This window comes from Pteronotus mesoamericanus, unplaced genomic scaffold (genome assembly GCF_021234165.1).
Source record: "Pteronotus mesoamericanus isolate MK-2021 breed Mesoamerican mustached bat unplaced genomic scaffold, CSHL_Meso_final contig_94, whole genome shotgun sequence".
Classification (NCBI taxonomy): Eukaryota; Metazoa; Chordata; class Mammalia; order Chiroptera; family Mormoopidae; genus Pteronotus; species Pteronotus mesoamericanus.
The window spans coordinates 16,745,694-16,767,075 of record NW_026555285.1 but is presented as its reverse complement, the minus strand read 5'-3'; the positions used below and the strand labels follow the sequence as shown (position 1 = coordinate 16,767,075).

The 21,382-nt window shown below is 35.7% G+C and overlaps 2 protein-coding genes across 4 annotated transcripts in view; both read left to right on the top strand.

Annotated features, from left to right (window-relative positions):
• The window catches only part of DIAPH3 (diaphanous related formin 3), a 459,782-nt gene that overhangs the window by 250,400 nt on the left and 188,000 nt on the right, over positions 1-21,382 (top strand). For all 3 annotated transcript variants that reach the window (XM_054586406.1, XM_054586404.1, XM_054586403.1), the window contains one exon: positions 11,319-11,558. In XM_054586406.1, the coding sequence (XP_054442381.1) occupies positions 11,319-11,558 (240 nt within the window). The remainder of the gene's footprint in view (positions 1-11,318; positions 11,559-21,382) is intronic.
• On the top strand, positions 20,670-20,995 carry LOC129080903 (cystatin-B-like). The gene has a single exon (XM_054586407.1). It carries the CDS (start codon positions 20,670-20,672, stop codon positions 20,979-20,981), a length of 312 nt encoding a protein of 103 aa, XP_054442382.1. The 3' UTR covers positions 20,982-20,995.

Below are 21,382 nucleotides of genomic sequence, written 5' to 3'. Positions count from 1 at the left end.
GAACATTTGATGAAAATAGGTGGTACACATACTACTTACATGGTCTCAGAATATTTTCCTATAAATTACTTATTTATTATTAAGGGAAAATATAGTTACTTTACATTGGAAAAACTGGTAGATATCACTTTAACCAAATATGTATATACTTACATGTTTTCTTTTATAGTTAATATGTATTATAATATCCTTATATGGAGAAGAAGAGAAACTATGATTAAGCAAATGGTGTTAAATGGAAACAATTAGTTAATCTGGGTAAAGAGTGGTTTTTCTGTTCTGAAATTATAATAAAGTTTCAAAAAAACTTTATAGCTACTTAAGAAATAAGGAATAAGTTTAGCAAAAGCTGTGTAAACCACTAAGTGTTAAAACTTGATAAAATATGGAAAGAGTGTTTTAAAACAGAAGGGGAGAACTGCAAACTTCATAAACTCATAAGCTTCATGAATGCCCGGCCTGGTGAAAGCTTTGAGTTACAGCAGAGAGAGCTGGAGTTTGAGCAGAGAGTGTGGTTTTCTCAGAGCTGAGGCAGCAGGGACCACATTTTATGGCAGGTGAAACAGCTGGGATGGGCAGGGCGGGGAATTCTAGTGGAAGGGATTGTGCAGAGAGGGACACCAGCAGTGCGTGTGGGGATCTCGCGTGAGTTTGTAGGCTGGGCTGTTTGTATGCTGGGCAAGATTTGTCACATAGCACATGCTACAAGCCTAGAGTGGAACGGAGATACTAAATAGAGGTCCAGCAATCCTGGGAGGCATTGGATTTCTAACCCTGCCGAAGGAGAAAAATCTTAATACCTCATTAACTCAACATTTACTAAAGCAAATGGAAAGGTTGGATGTACTGTAGGAATAAGGACCATACCCTAAAAGAGTTTCTACTTGAAACCCATCCTAACAAAAGCTATAATCAAGTCCTGTAGACTCTTCTGGGAAGAAGGTTCGGCAATGGAGCCCTGCCAGGTTAGAGAGCTGGGGCAGAACCTCTTCCTTCCCTCCGAGCTGCATCAACTAAGGGAAAACACAAGCCCGAGCAATTGAAGGTAATCACCCAGTGATTGATTTGCCTGCTCAAACAAGAGTGACTGTTCTTCAAAAGGAATATTACAACTCAACGGTTGTTAGGTTATAATGTTTAATTCAAAAGTAAAGAATAATAAAATGGGATATGTTGTCAAAAAAAAAAAGTCAAAACAGACTTAAAATGGCCCAGATTTTGGATTTCACATGCAGAGACTTTAATGTGGATATTATGAATATGTTCAAAGAACTAAAGAAAATTATCTTCAAGGAAATAGAGGAAAGCATGGTGTTAATTAAGGAATATTTGCAGTGAAATGGAAACTATAAAAACGTACCATATGGAAGTTCTCAAACTGAAAATTTCAATAGCTGAATTGAAATATTTAATGTAAGGGTTTGAGGTATATTGCAGATAACAGGAGAATCAGTGACTTTGAAGGCAGATCTGTAGGAATAATTTTCTTAAGAATGTAGGAAGAAAAGATTGTATTAAAAATAAACAGAATCTCAGGTACTGTTGGGTAAATACCAGCCTGTCCAGATTACCTGTAATTGGAATTGCAAGAGGATAAGGGAGTGAAATTGTGGCTGACAAAACATTTGACAAAATAATGGCTAAGAAATTCTATATTGAATGAAGAACATCAACTTATCATTCAAGAAGCTCAGCAGACCCAGCCAGGGTAAATATGAAGGAAAGACATGTTGGTACATCCTGATCAAATTGCGGAAAGCCAAAGATAAACAGAAAAATCATAAAAGTAACTGGAGCGAAGGGTGTAAAAGGTGTTACACACAGGAAAACAAAGATGAGAGCTTTTGCTGGCTTTGTAGAAATCATGGAAAGCAGAAGTCAACAGAAAGTGTATTTTAAAGTGTTGAAGTGAAAAAAACCCTATAAACTCAAAATATTTTATTTATCAGATACTCTTCCAAAAATAGAGCAGAGTACATTTTTAAGTGATTTGATTCCTGAGAGAGTTTGGGGCCATCTGACCTACCCTATAAGAAATGCTATTATTGGTTGTCCTGAAATCAGGCCAAAGGGAAATGATATTGTATGGAAACTCAGATCCACAAAAAGAAAACTGATAATTAAAACAAACAAACAAAATAACAACATTGAATAGCATAGCTATGAATATTTCAAGGTAAAGCATATTATAAGGGAAAAAAAGAGTGATATTACACAATAATAAATGGAGTGATTTACTAGGAATAATCGCAATGTTCATGAAAATAGGAGACATGATAGTAATTGCACGTGTGATGGGGTACAACAAATGGAATTGTGCTGTTTTAACATTATACACATGAAATTAACCAGAAAGTGTGAAGTGTGAGTGAACTATTGGAAGGGTGAGGGAGTCAATGAAGAACATGAACAGGTACAATATTTACTAAATAGTAATTCTTAATAGAATAACACAAAAAGAGCATTTTGTTACTCTTAGGGCACTCACAAAAATTTAACAAAAAGATATATAGTTTTGAAGACAGAAAAAATAAAATGGAATATTAAAAATTGCTTGATTAGCACAAAATCAGTAAAGGTATAAAAGAGGTAAAAAGAACGGAAAGATAGGAAACAAAGTAAAAAAAATAAGAAAAATAGAAAACAATAAAAAAATAAGAAAAATAGCATAGCTATGAATATTTCAAGGTAAAGCATATTATAAGGGGAAAAAAGAGTGATATTACACAATAATAAATGGAGTGATTTACTAGGAATAATCACAAATGTGTGTATTTCTAATACCAGCATCCCAATTCATGAAACAAAAGTTCGCAGAATTAAACAAAGTAATAGATAACTTCTCTATCATGAGACTTTAATCACTCCTTTTTCAGTAAATTCCAGAGAAGCTAACCAAAAGTATTAGTGAATATTTTGAAAATCAAGGCAATTCTATCAACTGACTTAGAATTGATATTTGTAGAACATTTCCCACAATAGCTGCCTAACATACTTTCTTTTCAAATACCCATGAAATGGTTGCCAAGGTAGACCATGTAGGAACATGAAATAAATCTCAGTAATTTTTAAAAGATTCAAATTTTGCATCGTATGTTTTCTGTTTTTCTGTCTAAAACAATTGAATTGTACAATAATAGAATATCTCTTTGACTGAAAATGATGTGACATGCTTTTAAGTTATTTGTGAGTCAAAGAACAACTATTTTGAACTGAATGAAAATGAAAATACTGAAAAAGAAAACCAATTCTTAAGTTACCAAGATCAGAAATAAAAGAAGGAAATTCACTACAGAAAATTAGAGACTCATACATAATCATGTATGTAAAAATTGTCAAGAAAATATTAGTTTATCAAATACTGCAACTCATTAAAAGGAGAATTTATTATGACCAATTGTGCAAGCTTGGTTCACCTTAAAAAATGTAGTTAACCATATTATCAGAAAAAAGGGAGACAAATCATATCTAAATAGATACAAAATAAAAAGTTTGATAGACTTTTACTTTATGACAAATAAATAAAATCTCTTAGCAACTAGAAATTGAAGAAAACTTCTTCAACCTAATAAAGGACATATGGAAAACCTGGAGCTTTCCTTGTAGTTAGTGATAAAAGACTGAAGGCTTTGTTATTTATGGTTGGGAACCAGGCAAAGGTTATCTATTCTTACTCTTCAGCATTATAATGCATGGTCCAACCTGTGTGATAAGGAAAGAAAAAGTAAACCATTTTTTTAAATGACCTGGTTGTCTATGTGAATGCATAAGGAATTTATAATAAACTTTTTTGAAGTAACTAGTGGACTTAACAAGGTCACAGGATAGTCAGTATACCAGAATGAGTTCTGTTTTTCTCTATAGTAATAATATATACTGTAAAACAAAATAAAACTAGTACTATTTACAATAGCATCAAAAAGATTAAAATACTTAGGGATACATTTTTGTAAACATGCTGTTTTCTACACTGAAAACTACAAGATATTGCTGAGAGAGATTAAAGCTGTAAATGAGGTACTTACCATGCTCATAGACTGGAAGACTCAATATTCCTAAAATTTTGTTTTTCCCTCAAATGATCGGTAGATTCCTAATAGACATATGATACACATTCCCAGTCAAAATGCCAGTGGGTTTTGTTACAGCAATTGACAAAAGTTAGAAAGATTCATATGGCATACAGAGAACCTAGAATAGACAAAATCATTTGGAAAAGAACAAACTTGGGGGACTAGACTATTGATTTGATACCAAGGCAATAGGTTTGGCTTAAAGATATACATACAAATAAACTTTTTCCTGGAAAGTTTAGACATAAACTCACAAAGATACCAGCAAATATTTTGTAATAAAGACTTTAAGGCTAGTGAATGGGAAAAGGAACTCCTTTGTATCAAATGGTGTTGCAAAACTTGTATATCATATGGACTAAAATGAATCTCACCTCCTGCGTCACACACCACAGAATAATTAATGAGGGATGGAGTGTAGACCTAAATGTGCGAAGATAAAATATAAAGCTTCCAGTATAAACCTTAATAGTCAAAGGGGATATAAAATGTTATAAACTACTATTTCCTATAAAGTTAGGTATACATTTCCACTATAGTTCTTAGATATTTAATAGGAATGAAAAGACTCCTATAAGACCATTCATAATACCCTGTATTAGTTTTCACATGTGGCTGTAACAAATGTCTACAGTCCTGGTGGCTTAAAACAGCAGAAATTTATTCTCTTACATTTCTGGAGGCCAAAAGCTCTGAATCAACATTTTGGCAGGGTTGATTCCTTCTGGAAGCTCTTGGGAAAGAATCTGTTCCTTGCCTTTTTCCTAGTTCCTAGTAGCTGCTTTCAGTTCTTGGCTTTTCTTGGCTTGTAACAGTACTTCAGTCTCTTCCTCCTCCTCCATGTTGCTGCCTTCTGTTTGTTTCCCTCTCTACTATTTCTATTAAAGTAACATCAGTCATTGGATCGGCGGCTCACCCTGCATCAAGCATGATTTCATACGGAGATCCTTAACTTCACTGCGTCTGCAAAGACCCTGTTTTCAAATAAGTTCACATTAACAGGTACCTGGTGTTAGGACTTAAAATATTCTTTTTTGAGCCCCTGTTCAACCCAATCCACTACATAGCCTCAAAATGAAAAAAAACATTCCTGAGAAACTATTAACAGGAAAGTGGATAAACAAATTTTGGTGTGTTCTTACAATGAAATATTATTGCTCACTAATTAAAAGGAACAAGGTACTCAATCACACTAGGTGTGTATGAATCTCAAAGTAATTTTGTTGTGTGAAAGAGGCCAGACTCAGACTCCTGTAGGTTTCATTAATACAAATTTTAAGAACAGGCAAAACTAAGTTAGAATGATAGAAATAAAAACATTGGTTTTCTATGGGAGGGCAGGACTGTCTGGAAGCAGACATGAATGAATTTTAAAACACCAGAATAGTTCTGAATTTTATGCCAGCTTTTTAATTCATCAAATATGAAACTTATGTGTTCGGAATGCTTGCTAAGATTGCCAAGTTAAATAAGTCTTTTGCTCTCTAGCTTTATCACCTGAGTATCTATAGAACTCATCTGGACCTCCTGTGAAATCCTTAGCGGTCCAGAATTGATAAGCATTTGTAAACAATGACAAAGCTATATATGATGTCTATAGCCAATTGTCCATTTCTTGGCTAGCTGGAAGAGTATACATTTATTTTGTGTGTGTGTGTGTGTGTGTGTGTGTGTGTGTGTGTGTGTTATTCTTGGCTTTACCTTGCTCCTGTGAAAACTTGTAAAAAAAAATACCATATGTACTTTGCTGTTGTGTAGTTTTAAAATTAATTTTAGCTTAGGAGTTTTAATAGCATAAGGCCACATTTCTTTTAAAAACATTTTTTGGTATTCTGAGTACTACCCAGGCATAAGGCACTTGAATAGCTGTTTTTGATGCCTTTCTTGAAGTAAAATGAACATTGCTTTTTTCTGAGAATTCTGGAAATCATGAAAATATTGGCCAGCTTATGATAAATGGTTAGATATTTTTCACCTGGTTTAATTAGAAAAATCAAGTTTCAAACTTTTTCCTAAGTGTCTTAATTCTATTACTAGATCCTGTTTCTTTTCCAGGTGTCACTTTCCTCCCTCAACCCTTTGTCATTTTCTTTAGTCCTGTCTTTCACAAAGGTGCGTTTCTTTTTTCACCTTCTCCTTGCTTATCACACCTCTCCCACCAAGAGTGGATGAATTAGCTATATGAAAATAGGAGTGGAGAGTGCAGTGTAGATTTGGAAAAAAGTATTCAAGTTCAGCAGAACAGGAGGTAGATGGGTATACCAAAGAGAAGGGAAAGGAATATGAAGTAGTAGTTGACAGAGCGCTCGGCAGGGTCCTCTCCATAGTGTTTTATCTGATAGCTACTGTGGGGACATTAAAGTCCATTCTTATCAGAAAACATAGTAGAAGTAGTTTGAGTATCGGATGGCTTTTAAGCTGTGGTGGTTAATTTCTACATTGTGATGCTCTCAGTGGAACTGTACACTTGATTGGCAGCATGTGACCTTGAAGCAGTCATTTAACCTTCCTGAAATACTATTTCATTATTCCTTATAATTATGTATTTACGAAGTGTATGAAGTGAAGTTCTAGTGCAGCAACTAGCTTTTTAATCAGCAGGTTACTTGTAGTGGTTGAAAGTTAGATGAATGGTTAAGTAGTTTTATAAATGACGTTAGGAAGGAGTAACGAAGAGATGGAACGTATACTAGACTCTCTTTTGAGGTGAGCTCAAATAAGTCTGCAGACAGGAAGGGGCAAAAACCCAACAAGTTTTGAATAAGTTGATTCCCGACAATTTCTGCCTTATAAAAGAAACTGCATAAAGCGAACCATATATGGCTTTAAACATAATTGGTATAAAAATGCCAATTTTTTTCTTCATAGAATAGATGGACAAAATTCAAATTATATGTGAAAAACATAATGAGATCTTGGGTGATTACATCTCCCTAAGGACTTTTTTCTGCATTTTACCGTTTAAGACGGATGGAAAGAATCAGATGAAATGCGCAGTAAGGGCAGTAACTGCCACCCCTGTGCCTCTCACAGCGCCGAGTGGGCGCCCAGTCGGTCCTTACTGCTTCGTGGATTCTCTAAAGGTCTTTTCATCTTATTTTGCCCCTGTTCCAACCACACATGTTGCCAATAAATAGAATTTTAAAATAAAAATTACCCTTAGGTTTCTGAATTTTGCTTGTTTAATTTTCACTAGACGCTGCTTTTAAGGTTATTTCACTCTGGCATGAGTGATCTGTGGTGGTAGTGGGTGATTGCAGGAATACTGCCCCCTGCCTTCAAGAAATAGTAGTAAGATCAAATATTTTTTACTGTTTTATACCTTTGGTTTTATCTTCAGATTATATCTCATTTTTGTCAGATTTTGGTGTTTTGGGTTTACATTGCTAAGATTTTATGACAAATTTAAAGGATACCTCTGTAAAAGTGAAATTATAATTTCCTCTAACATTCTAATTATTAACTATTCACTATCTTAAAGTTATTTTTATGATAACCCTTCCTCTTTGTGTGTGTGTGTGTGTGTGTGTGTGTGTGTGTGTGTGTGTGTGTGTGTGACTTGCTGTTACCTTTGAGAGCATTGCTTGTGCAGTCTAGCTCCATTCTGGCATTCCCCTTAGTCATTAAGAGCCAAGCCAGAGTTCTAGGTTTCTTAGCAAGCAAACAAAATGCAAATCTCCAGTGTTGATAGACTGTGTGAAGTAATAAGGAAATATTCTTCAGGGTTTAAAAATATGTATTTTCCCATATTTTTAAACCTATTTTCTTTGACTCCATGTGAAGAAACAAACTCTGATTTGATTAATAAGAAAATGATCCCTGCTGTTATAATCATAGAGCCCAAGATTTAGATCTTAGAACATTAGTTTTTATGGAGTTTTTTTCTTTTAATAAAAGGGGCCACCATTTGGCCTAAGGGGTCATAGTAGGCTAAATAGTGGACTAAATACAATAACTACATCCAGGTGATCCCTCATGTTCCTTTCCAGCTCAATAATCTCATTCACTAAAATATATTTAACTCATATCAGTCAAATTACTAAGTCTTCTCAATTTGGAAGAAAGAGCAATATGAAAAGGACATCTGATTTACAAAACTGTGGTCAAAGACCTGTTGTTTGGTTACCTTTCCTGACTTTGCTTTATCAGTGTTTTTCATGAACACATAGCACTTTGTTCTGCATTACATCATAGACTTACTCTATCTTTTCAGGGTACCTGTCCCTAGCGCCAGGTAGACTCATTATTCATACAAATCTAGGTTATATTTTTTCCTAGGAAAATTAATTACTTTATACTGGCTGCATATGGTTAGCTTGTCAGCAGGAAAGCTTTAACATATTTTGGGGCAGTATCATATAGCCATTTAAGCAGTCTTTTTTCTCTTTCTGCACAAAGAGTATACTAATATACAATATGTTAAAACTAATATTTTTTGTAATACTAATGGTTTTCATGGAATACTGGAGAATTCCTTCTCATGTTTATTGCAAAGTGCTAAATACCTAACTTCATAATCATGAATAAGGGCACAGACTGAAAAAGAGATTCCAGGGGCTCATTATAAACCTCTGGAAAGCTATAGTATGTGTACTCATGTGAGTGTTCTTTTATACATTTTGGTATTCTAAATGGTGTATTAAATGTAATAGAGTATTACATAGAATTGCTCCCATATCATGTGAGTATACAAGGTCTCTCTGGAAAAAGTCTAGCCATTGTTAATGGAACGAGAATGGTTTGTGCAAGATCCATGTAACCTTGAAGCCAAGGAGAGCGGACTGGAATGCACATGTGTGGACAATGATGACTTCGTTGTACTAGTCAGTGGGTGTGGTAGATGGCGTCGAATGAGCATGTGCGCTCTGTGCTGTCACATTCAAAATGACTGAGCGAGTAGAACAACGAATCTGCATGAAATTTTGCATTAAGCTTAAACATTCCTCTGCGGAAACTATTTGGATGATTGAGAAGGCTTTCAGGGATGATGTGATGAGTGCAGCGCAAATAAAAGTGTGGCACAAACGCTTCAAAGATGGTCAAGAATCTGTTGAAAGTGTTCCATGCTCTGGAAGGCCTTGCAGAACACCTGAGAATGTTGACTGTGGACAGGATGCAGTCACAAAGATTGGCGAATGACCGTGCAAGAACTAGAAGTTGATCTGGGGATTCCAAAATTTACTGTGACCAAGATTTTGATGCAGGATATTGGCATGAAACGTTGTGGCAAAATTCATTCCTTGACTTCTGCTACCAGAGCAGAAGCAATATCATGCTGCATTTGCCAGTGAACCAGCTTCCCTCAAGGAGGTCAGAACCAGAAATGAATCATGGATGGCTGCTTTGAAGGGGAGTGAGGCGTCATTGTTTTATGACATTGTACATTTTTTTTTTTTTGTATTTGTATCGTCTTTAATAAATGCCTGTATTTTTTGTAGTACATGCCTGGATACTTTCTGGACAGGTCTCGTATACCATTTGCAATGTTTAAATTAGTATAAAAATTTTAGGAAAGTGAGTCTATTTGGGAGAATTTTAAGACACATGAAATGACTTTATGAGAAGTAATCACTGTGTAAGTCTGCTTTGTGTACCAGACATTCAGTAGCCAAATGTTATTCTAATAGCACCTTGCTTTTTATTCCTAAAATTTTATGTTACTTAAATTTATTCTATAAAACGATTACTAGTTTTGTTTCTTTTTACTTGAAGAAATGTCTCTTTTGAGCTTACAGTTTTTTATTCTTTTCTAGGAGAAAAACATTATTTTCTCTAGACAGGAATTTGAAGACATTCCTTGAAGTCAAGGAATTTTAAGACATTTCTTAAAGTACTTTGTAGAGGGGACTTCTTATTAACTGTATTTGTCGAGCTCGTAGAATCTTGTCTGTATACACATAAACAAACATTTCACATGTCAAGTGCCTGGGGAGAGTACTGATGTAAATTAGATATTTATATTATTTGCTAAGAAACTTTTCAGTCATTGTAAGATTTTGGTCCATCTGAAGATATATGCTCAGAGGTATCTACTGGGAACTAACTCTCTGTTGCTCAGTTCTTTATAGATGAGTGTGCTGGGTTCTATTGTTACGTTGTTAAAATAATATCTGTATTACCCTGTTGGATCTAATAAGTTTTGGCTTCTGTATGGCATATTTTATTTTAAATAACAATCGTTTATTATTAGCAGATAGCTTCCCTTAACATGCATCCTGTGCCCCTCATGAGCATTGCTTTTTAGTCTTTCCTTTGGGTCTGTGACTGACAGAGTTGTTCCTGTTTTAACCCTGCCATGTCCTGTCGTTATTTTTTCCTGACCTTGCCTGAAACTGCTTTTGATGTTTATAATAGTTGTTGAAGTTCAAGAGTTATGCTATTACTATCCCATGATTATCCCAAGTCTCAAATTCCTAATACATTTGGTCAAGGAATTCATATATAGCTTAAATGCCCTGTGTCTCCAGCCTTCGGGTAAGTGGCTCTTCCCTTTACGTGTGTGGTTAGAACATGGGGAGCAAGTTTCAGACGAGAACTTGCTCACCCTCTAGCCCTACTGTGTATATTTTTGACACTTTCAACGCCCTACCTTCCCAATAGGGAAACCCCGCGTCCCAAACAGACCTGTGGCTTTGCACTGCTTCTGTCTCCTGTTCCGCCCATGCTCCCTAACTCCAACGCTGCCAATTTAGTGTATGTCAGGAGTCATTCTGCTTTCCTGCGCTGCAGAAGAAAGTCACTTAGGTACAAATTGGGACCTATTTACTCTCCTTCTATCTAACATGTATTGTTAGTCAGCAGTGCTTCTGAGGACAGCAATTGCTATTTGAAGAAAACAAACCCTCTTTCACCCCTTTCTGAATATGGTTTAAGCATAACCCAGCATGTTTCAGTTTTGAACAAAATTAATGATAGGAATTCTTTAATTTCTTGCCTCTGTATCCTGTTTTAAAAATTTAGTTGTAAAAATATGTACAGTACTTTATTGCTTAATTAAATTTTATCATTTAATTAAAGCTTTCATTTCATTAAGCATCTAAATTTTTAATTTTTTTTTTGAGGGATAACTCTGGATTCCACACAAAAACAACCAGGTTATTTCTCTCTTCCTGCTATCAGTTTTAGGGGACATATTGCTTCTTCAGTACTGTCATACCAATAAATCATCCCAGATTACTTGCAGGCTTACAGTACTAAAGTATACCATGCATTTTAAAGGAAATCTGCTATTTTCTTTTCAATCAGATGAGCAATGTGAAGAGACTGCGGCCACGGCTCAGTGCTATTCTCTTTAAGCTTCAGTTTGAAGAGCAGGTGAATAACATCAAACCTGACATCATGGCTGTCAGCACCGCCTGCGAAGAGATAAAGAAGAGCAAAAGCTTTAGCAAGTTGCTGGAACTTGTATTGCTAATGGGAAACTACATGAACGCCGGCTCCCGGAATGCTCAAACCTTTGGATTTAACCTTAGCTCGCTCTGTAAAGTGAGTTTGTGTTTTTGTTTTTTCTGTTTTGGTTTTGTATTTTTTGAAACACGTAGCTGCCTGCACACTTGCTTGTAGAATGCAATCCCTGAGTACGTTATTTATTTATTTTTATTTTGATGTGTTCATTATGAAGAACCTGAACTGAACCATGAACCCAAACCCAGAGTGAATTGAGCTAATTTTCTTAACCTCTGACCTAAATCCAAACATTAATTTTCTTTGATCTGAAAATCCAGCTGAAGGAATTTGCTTAATAACAAAATTATTCCATACACCTATGCTTTCTCAGACTGAGGAAATGGGACATCAAAATATTGTCATTCAATTTAGGTACCTGCATATATGATGGTATATATTGACAATTGCTTAGGATTGCCACTAAAATTTTTATCTTTAACTATTTAAATATTTCTTTGCATTTAATTTTTTCAAGCAGACTAAAGGGAGGGGAAAGTGAGATTGCTTTATATAAAGGGGAATTTATTATTATTATTATATAAAGGAATAAACATAACTCAGATTTTGAAATGTTTTTAAGTATAATTTTAGAGGATATGAAAATTGTGTAAGATTATAGGTTTTTGTTTCTGCTGGGTTCTTCCACAGGTTAACATTTTCTCCAGCAAATATATTCAATGTTTTATGTAAGAGAGCTCTTTTATAAATAATGGGTCGGAGTAATAGTGCTTTATTGATTTACTTATAACAAATTCTTCTCAGTTACACATCACAAGAAACAGCTTTCTCTTGTTCTTGACCTGGTAACATCTGCTCTCCCTGACTAAGGAATTTGATTATCGCTATTGCCAGTTAGGAAGGGAAGGTGAGAAACAAGTTCAGCTTTAGCTGTGGGTTTGCTGAATAGTTAATCTTTTGGTACTTTCATGACTTTTCTTAGTTCCACAACCAAAGCCTCCCATTGGTATCAAAACCTTGTGAGATTTCCCCTCTCCTGTCCCCATCTTTTTATTTTCCTTTCTTCTTTTCTTGTCCATCTATATTCTGTTAAGACCTCTAGCATGGGTGTTGTAATTCATAACATGTGAAGACTTGGCACTTTAGAGAGTGCTTACTTATTACTATTGTGCCAAATGCTTGACCTGATCATCTCATTTAATGTATGTGATTAATATTTACCTAGCATGTGTGAAACTTACACTATTCACACTTAAACCATTAATTGTGATTAAACGTTTTTATGGAGCTTATATATAAAAAGTTACAGCAGCAGAGTTAAGAGAGCTCTGCTCTGCTAAGGGAGGGCAGTTATGTATTCAGAAAGGAAGAGAAATTTGGGCTGGATATGGAAGAGTGAGTGGTTATTCCCTGAGAGGAAAAAGCATGCTAAGAAAGAATCTACAGTTTGTACAAAAGATATATCATGGTGTGTATGAGTCCACTGAGTGATCCAATACAGTTGGGGCCTAGATAGGAGAGGAGCGGAGAAAATGGAAATGAGATGGTAAATTGGTCTAGATCGCGAAAAGCCTCAAACGTCTCTCCTTTCAGTGAAGGTTTTATGGAGACATTATTTCTGTAAGACAAGTGATGTTATCAGATATCTTGGAGGAAGATAATTCTAATAGCAGTTTGGAAAAAAGTAACCTACACTGTCACCTTTAGCCAAATGCTCCTATTTAAGTTTAAATTAAAATGTAAACAATTAAAAATTCAGTTCCTCAGTCACACTTGCCATGTTTCAAGTGAATTAGTGCCCATACATGCTGGCCGCATAATTATAGCCATCACTGCAGAAAGTTCTGTGGACAGCACTGGTTAGAGGGCTACAGTGGGAGAGGCTGGGTCATTGGCTGACATGCAGCACGTGACCTAGGAGAGTGAGGCTTGGTGATTGGCTGACATGTAGCACGTGACCTAGGAGAGTGACAGAGGAATTGCAGCTGAGAAGATAGACAGGGAAGACAATGGAAGGTAAAGGAAAAAGGGGAAAGGTCAAAGATAACACTCTGCTACTGACATGTTTGAAGTGGTTGCTCAGAAATGAAGTTCTGGTGGTTTATGGTATTTTCTTCCCCTTGTTTACCTCAGTGTCTTAAAGAGCATCTGATTGATGTACCTTATTTAATTATAAAGCAAGTATTTGAGTGTCCACTACATAATAGTCATTTTGCTTTGAGATGTTGTTGGTCTAAGCTAAGGTAATAGCAGAGAAGTTTGAGGTAGAATGGGACAGGGGATGGAGGGACCTGTACACGTTTAAGGAACATGTGGGGAATTGTCGGGGTGGTGATTATGAGCTTGGAGACCAAAGGGCAAAGAGGGAAGCTTGACTGCCAGGATCGGGCTTTCCTTGAGAAAGGGAGCAAGGGAAGAAAAACAGTGCAGAGCAAGGTGGAAGAGAAGTTAAGTTCACACCTATAGATTTCCTGGTGTTTGTTTCCTGGTGCTAGGTGTCTGTTTCTCTTTAGATTTTGCATCTCAAAATTATGGCCAACTCACAAAGAGTTGACCACATGCCCTCCTTCATGCCTTTCTCAACAGAGAGCTGTTGAGGAGAGATTAGGTCAGATTAATGAGCCTCGCAGTGCTTGGTATATAGTAAGTAATCAATAAATAGCTGTTGAATGACAGTGCAGTAGAAACAACATTGTATCTCTTAGTTATCATGTAGTTGAAAATAGACATCCTCTCATATTGAGATACAGTCATTGATGCATAGTAATTTTAAAATCTTTTACAAGGGCAATGCATGCTGTTATTATTTTACTATAGTCAATCTGCAAACCGGCTAATCTGTCTCCAGATAATAAAGTTGACTGTATTTTCAGGCAATGAGACTGGATATTTTAATCATTCCTCTTAGGAGAGTTCTGTTGTGTAAGAAACAAAATAAATACTAGAGCTTCATATTTTTTTATTAGCCTATGCGTCAAGTTGAAAGCATATATTGAACAAGATGATATCTCATCATGTTTTCTTTTTTTATCATAAGTAGCAGTTTGATCTCTCACAATTGTGATTGAATTTTCACACTGAGTATAAAGCATTTGGTTTGATCATAAGTCTCCACACAAAGAATTTTAAATTTACTTGAAAGTAGAAATACAGAGTTATATTTTAACCTGTTAAAACATGCTAGGTAATCCTGTGACATTTAATATTCTATATCCCAAATTTTTACTTGTAAATATCCTTTGTACATTTACCTCAGTTATAAACCATACATGAAAATTCATATTAAATTTATTAATGTTGCACAGTTTAGAATAATTACATGAATTTTGAATTCCATATACATTATATTTTAGGAGCTGTATTATATATTTCTATCTATTTGTCATTGAGATGGCTAACTCGAATAACTGAGCTCAGAGAGAAAAAAGGGTTTGTCTAATTTCTTTTGTCCCAAAGATTTGATATAGCATATAATAAGTAAATATAAAAGTTAGGTATGAGATATAAGGTAAACATAAACTAGAATCTATTATTAAGATTTAGATAAAAATTAAAGTAGATGCATAGGTTTGAGGCTTTCTGGTGGTAAAAATGAAGTGCAAACACGGTTATGAAAATTTTCTTGAGCTAAAAATAGTGGTTTCTCTGATTAGCCAAAGCTGGACTTCGTAAGAAATTTTGCAAGTACAGTGTCATAAAGGAAAAATGGTGTGGAACTGTGTTTTTATAAATAATAAATGAAAAAAATCCATTACAACTATTTCCTTACCCTCTTTTCCCCTTTCTCTTCCCCTACAAATATGTATTCAGGACCCGTTAGGGATTGACATTCCAAAACAACCCTCATGTTAAGATATAAATATGGTCTGTAGTTACAGTAACACTAGTTGAAGTAAAATGGAATTAGTACCTTGCTTTCTAATAGTCTGGCTTTTCAAGGGGATTAACCTTACCGAGACCTGTAATTTAAGGCAATGGATGGACTACTTCATTCATAAAAGTCCTCCAAAGTTATAACTAGACTTTAGATAAAAACTTGATAATAGGTAGTTTGAGATTATATTCTATTTTTTAGGAGTTTTATTGATTAAATGGAAATCCTTAGAAACATCATCAGCAAATGGTAGGCTATTGCCTAACCAAAATGCCTACCGATGTTGCCAGTGGAAATGGGGTCCTTCCATGGAGTCAAAAGAAAAGCACTTCAATGATTTACAAGCGGGAGGATGAGGTATAGTGGTAAGATTTATTGGAGCAGAAATAAAAGGCTTCCCCCAGGTTCCTGGTGTCTCATCTCCATCCATCCCACCAAGAAGGAAGTCCAGCCTTGTCTTCATCAAGCCCAGAAGAAGGGTCAGAGTCCAGAAATTCAGTGCCATTGATTCAGTCCATGGCAAAGCTGAGTCCACTTCAGTCTCTGTCCCTATCTGGGTAGCTTAGCCACTGTTACTAGCTGCGCTCTGGTCCCCGATACGCTGCTGTACCCCTCCCTGTGTCTGGGCCTGCGTGGCTGCCCTGGCAAGACAGCTGACAGCCTGCACTTACAGCCCACGCTTGTCTCCCTATGGCTACTAGGCTGGCGTGGCTGCTCTGGAGAGAGAACACATGGAGGAACCAACGGGCAAATGAATGCGTTACTAAGCAAGAGACCTCGTTAAGTTTCGACTATGTATATTATCTCGGGCTTTCCAATGGACCAATCTCTTTCCCAATTCTTTGTGTGTTTGTGCTGGACCCTCCCCCTAACCAATCAATTTCCTAGGTCTTTGTGGGCTTGTATACTGGGTCTTCTCCCTAGCCTATCAATTCTTTTTCCCAGATTAAATACCTCCCCTTTATGGTCGCCATCTAGGCTTTTACTGCACATATGCCCAGCAGATGAGTTTTCCCTGCTGTTTTATCTCTCCCTGGGTAATCCTGGCTAATGACCAGTAACCAATTCTTCCTGCCCACTTCTGGGATTAGGTGTAGAGTGCGGAGGATGCAGCAGTCCCCTGGAGTGTATGAAGCTGTAGCGTCCTGCATAATTAAGCTTAGCCAGTTTTGCTTCCTTCTCCTTTATTAGTATCTAGCTACCTATACTAACACCTAGAAAAAAAATGTAAGTGCTTAGTATTGAAGTTTGTGCTCTGAAAAATCTGTTTGTAAGGCCAAGATCTTTTGGTCCCAAGTAGATCTAGCAAAAGAATGAGTTGCCCAACCATCAAAGTTCAACACCATATGAAAATATATGAGATGACTTTAACTTGTAAATATAAAATTGATTTTATCAATCCACAGGCAGTATCCATAGTGTGTGTTTAGTAATGTTCACCAGTGATCTCAATAACAAATCATCTCGGTGAATACAAATAAATGCTGGAGCTGTAAAATGTAACTCTTTGTTCTAGGTAATTAAACAAATTTCATATCTTAGGGTAGTAGATAAAAATTTTGGAAGACTTTACCAACTGTAATAACTAATTTTATCAGAATTTGTGCTGTTATTTTGGGGAAAATTGCAGAAACAAATAGCCATTGATTCTACTATAGATTTATCCACAGTATCACCCTACAGCAAACTTTCTATTCTCTGTGGCAATAGAACATGTGAGTTCATCTCAAAGAGTAGTCATCGAAGGATGCATAGAAACGGGGCTGTGGGTATCGGGAGTTAGGCGATAAAGATGGGGGGTTGTCATTGCAAGACTGATTTTTGTCTAAGTTCTCTTTTCTAGTGTATGAAAATTTTATCTCATCTTCTGTACTTTTTACAAGCACAGGACAAAATTGAATAACTTTACCAAAGTTGTGATGGGGAAGACGTTTTAGAAAAAAAAATTGAACTTTTTTTTTCTTTGATATCTCCACCCACTCCAGTGAGTGATTTCCTGAAATTGTTGCTCCTCTTGTAGGACATTGATTCTCAGACTGAAGTGGTATAAGAAATACTCATATGTCAGCCCCATATCAGATTACTTCAGCACGTATGGATGTGCATTTTGATTAGTGGCATTAAAAAAAAAGTCCCCGGTGATTTAATGCATTGATTGAACTGAGAATCACTTCATCTGTCTTCTGCCTTATTTCCTTTTCCCCGAATGGAAGATCCTTGACTGGTGGTCTGGAACCAACCAACAAACATTAAAAAAAGCAAAACCCAACCAACACAAAAACAAAACAAAAAAGAAGCAACTTTACTTCTTTACTGTAGGATGATGAGTGGTGAGAATATTTCCAAAAACCATTGCTTCCCTTTTCTTGCCAAACTGAACACTATTTTGAAATTAAAAAAAAAAAAAGAATGCAAGGAATATGAATGTGAGGCACACAGTAAAGCTGAAATAAGTTGATGGCCAGAATCCTGAGTTACTTTGCAGGGCTCTACCTTGTACAGGTAAAGTTTCAGGGATTATAAAAAGCAGGAGACAAATACATCTACTGTCATAGGCAGTTTGTATTTTGCCTGCCTGTCACAGGCACACAGGTTAAATTTTGATTCTTGTATTTCACCTTTTCCTTTACACTATGAAATTATTTTTAAGGAAGGCCTGTACCAAACCAATCCATTGTTCCATCTGCAGTCACTGCTATAGGAGAACTTCAGAGAAATTTTTATTCTTCATCAGATTGGCAAAATCACAGTAGTAAATTTGGCACCCATTGAAAGTGAAGCAGTTCCTGGCCAAAGACTTGCAGATAACAAATGCCATTCTTATTTTAAATCCAGCCAATTAAATCACTGAAATGTTGTCTTCCAAAGCAATGTGAAACTATTTAGATTCTTAACCCCTTTTGACTCAGTCATTAACACATTTAATGCATGGCATTTTCCAAGAAACATACAATTGGCTTTACTAACTCATGTTTTTAATGAATTCTATTCCCATTACCCCTGATTGGCTTTTCAATTGTAATTAAACATTGTAAATTAGAATTATTATTTTAATAGAATTATAATGGCCCCAATCAGCAAATACAGTACTTGTGTGTTGTATCTACCTGCTTTCATGACAAACTGCTAATCTGTCAAACTCCCTTTCTCCCACACACAGCCTCAGAATCCTCCTCAACACCTTGCTTCTCAACAGCTACTACAAATCAGAGGTTTCACCCAGGTCTTACCCAACATCCTGGTAAACAGAATGCTTTATTTTTGATACTCTAGGAAGCTTGTTATCTATCTCTTCTTTATCAAGAATCTACGTTGTTTCTAGATTTGGGGGATCAGAGACAAAACGTGCAACATTATTGTCTATAGATTCCAAGGTGTTTATGCACATTGATTTTAAAGTAGAAGGAAAGAGTACGGGGATGAAATAGGTATACACCCAAACTAGACAAAGACATTACCATACGGGAAAATTTTAGCGTAATAGCTCTCATAAATATAGGTGTAAAACTTGTCAACAAAATATTATAAATCAAAACCAACAATAAATTAAAAACTTTTATAACCTGGCCCTGGCTGCGTATCTCAGTTAGTAAGAGTCATCCTGATATGCCAAGGTTGTGGGTTCGATGCCAGTTAGGGCACATACAAGAATCAAATAATGAATGCATAAACAGGTGGAACAATGAATAGATGTTTCTCACTTTCTCCCTCTCTAAAATCAGTAATTTTTTTAAAGTATTATAATACATGACTAAATTGGATTTATTTCAGTTACAAATGGCTAGTTCAGCATTTGAAAATCCATTATCATCAACAGGCTAAAGAAGAAAATCATTTGATTATATCAAATATGCAAAAAAGTTATTTGATAAAGTTTTTTACCCATTAATGATATAAACTGTCAACAAACTTAAAGTAGTGGGTAAACTTCTGTAGTTGATGATAAAGAATATGTACATAAATTACAGCTAGCATTATATTTAACAGTAAAAAAACCAATGTTTTTCCCCTAAGATCAGGCACAAGGGAAGGAACCTTCCTCTTACCATTCCTAATCAACTTTGTACTGGAAATTCGAGCTAATGCAGTAAGGCTACAAAAGAAAATAAAAGGTATACAGACTTGGAAGAAATAAATAAAACTCTCTCTGTTCATAGTTGAAATAATTGCCCATGTTAAAAAAAAAATCCTTATCCCACACACAAAAATTAAATACAAAACCACTTTCTGCACTAAAGAGCAGTTATAGCAAAGTTTTAAGATCTGAGGTTGACATAAAGAGTCATTTGCTTTCCTAATACTAGCAATGAGCAAAAGAAAGACTATCTTAATGTTGGCACAAAAAAAGGAATACTTAGGTTTTAATCTAACCAAGTATGTACAAGATCTGTATGAGGAAAACTACAACATGGTAATGAAAGAAATCAAAGAGATTTATTAAAAAATATATATTCCATGATCATGGAAACAAATATTCAATATTCTTAAGATGCCAGTTATTTCTGATTTTATCTATAGATTCACTGTAATGCCAATTAAAATCCTAGTTGGTTATTTTGTGGATGTTGGTGAACTGATTGTAAAGTATATATGGATATGTAAAAACCCAAAATACAGCCAACATAGCAATGAAAAAAAAAAAATACAGAGGCAGAAGACTGACATTACTTGTCTTCAACATTCCCTAATAGAATTACAGTAATCAAAACATGTAGTATTTCAGGGGAGAAGACACAGATTAATGGAACATAATATAGAGCTCAGAAGTAGATTCGCACAGATGTCGTCAACTAATCCTGACAAAGGACCAAAGACAATTTAACGGAGAAAGAAGAGCCTCTTTTAAAGAAACGGTGCTAGAGAGACTGGACACATATATGCTAAAAAATATATCTAGAACCAGACTTTATACTGTTCTGAAAAATTAACTTAAAATAGGGCATAGATCTAAACATAAAATGCAAAACTAAACAATTGACAGAAAATAACATACGATTATATCTAGGTGATCTTGAATATTTAGTGAGGACTTTTTAAGTTACACATTAAAAGCATGATCCATGAAAGAAAAAATTGGTAAGTTAGACTTTATAAATTAAAAACTGGTCTGTGAAAGACACTATTAAGAGGATCAAAAGGCAAACCACACAATGAGAGAGAATTTTTGCAAAACAAAGATCTGATTAAGAGCTTATATCCATTATGTACAAAAACTCTTAAAACTGAACAATAAGAAAACGACTCAGTTGAAAAATGGTCGGCCACATTCTCCATAAGTTCTTCCGTGCTTGCTGCTCTTCTGCACCTGCTGCCCCGCCATGAGCTGTAGCGGGATTATGTGCGGTGGGTGCTCCGCCACCAAGCCCGCCACGGCTGAGACCCAGGCCATCGCCGACCAGGTGAAGTCCCAGCTGGAGGAGAAAGAAAACAAGAAGTACACCATGTTTAAGGCTGTGGAGTACCAGAGCCAGCTGGTCGCGGGGACTAACTACTTCATCAAGGTTCAAGTTGAAGATGATGACTTCATCCACATCCGAGTGTATGAAAGTCTCCCACACGAAAATAAGCCCTTGGCCTTGCACAGCTATCAGACCAACAAGACCAGTCACGACAAGCTGACCTATTTCTAGTTCTGGATTTTGAACTGAACCCATCATCCATGTGGTTCTTTGTCCTCTGACTATGTGTCTGTAGTCATAAATGATCGATGTCACTACACTGTGCCTCTTTTGCTGGAGGAGCTGTTCTGCATCAATCTGGTGTCTCTGTTTCTGACTTTAATAGTGTGATTTTCCTACCAATCAATGATCTTAACTAAATTGCTCTCAAAGAGGGCTTAGATTAGTTCTAAATATATATATTTTTGAGTCTTTGCAAAAAAAGAAAAAAAGAAAAATGGTCAAAAGATGGAGTAGATACCTCACCAAAGAAAATTGACAAATGTCAAATGAATGTATGAAAAGATGTTCAACATCATATTGCCAGAGTAGGCAGTTGGTGAGTTATAAAGAAAAGAGAAGGAAGCGAAATA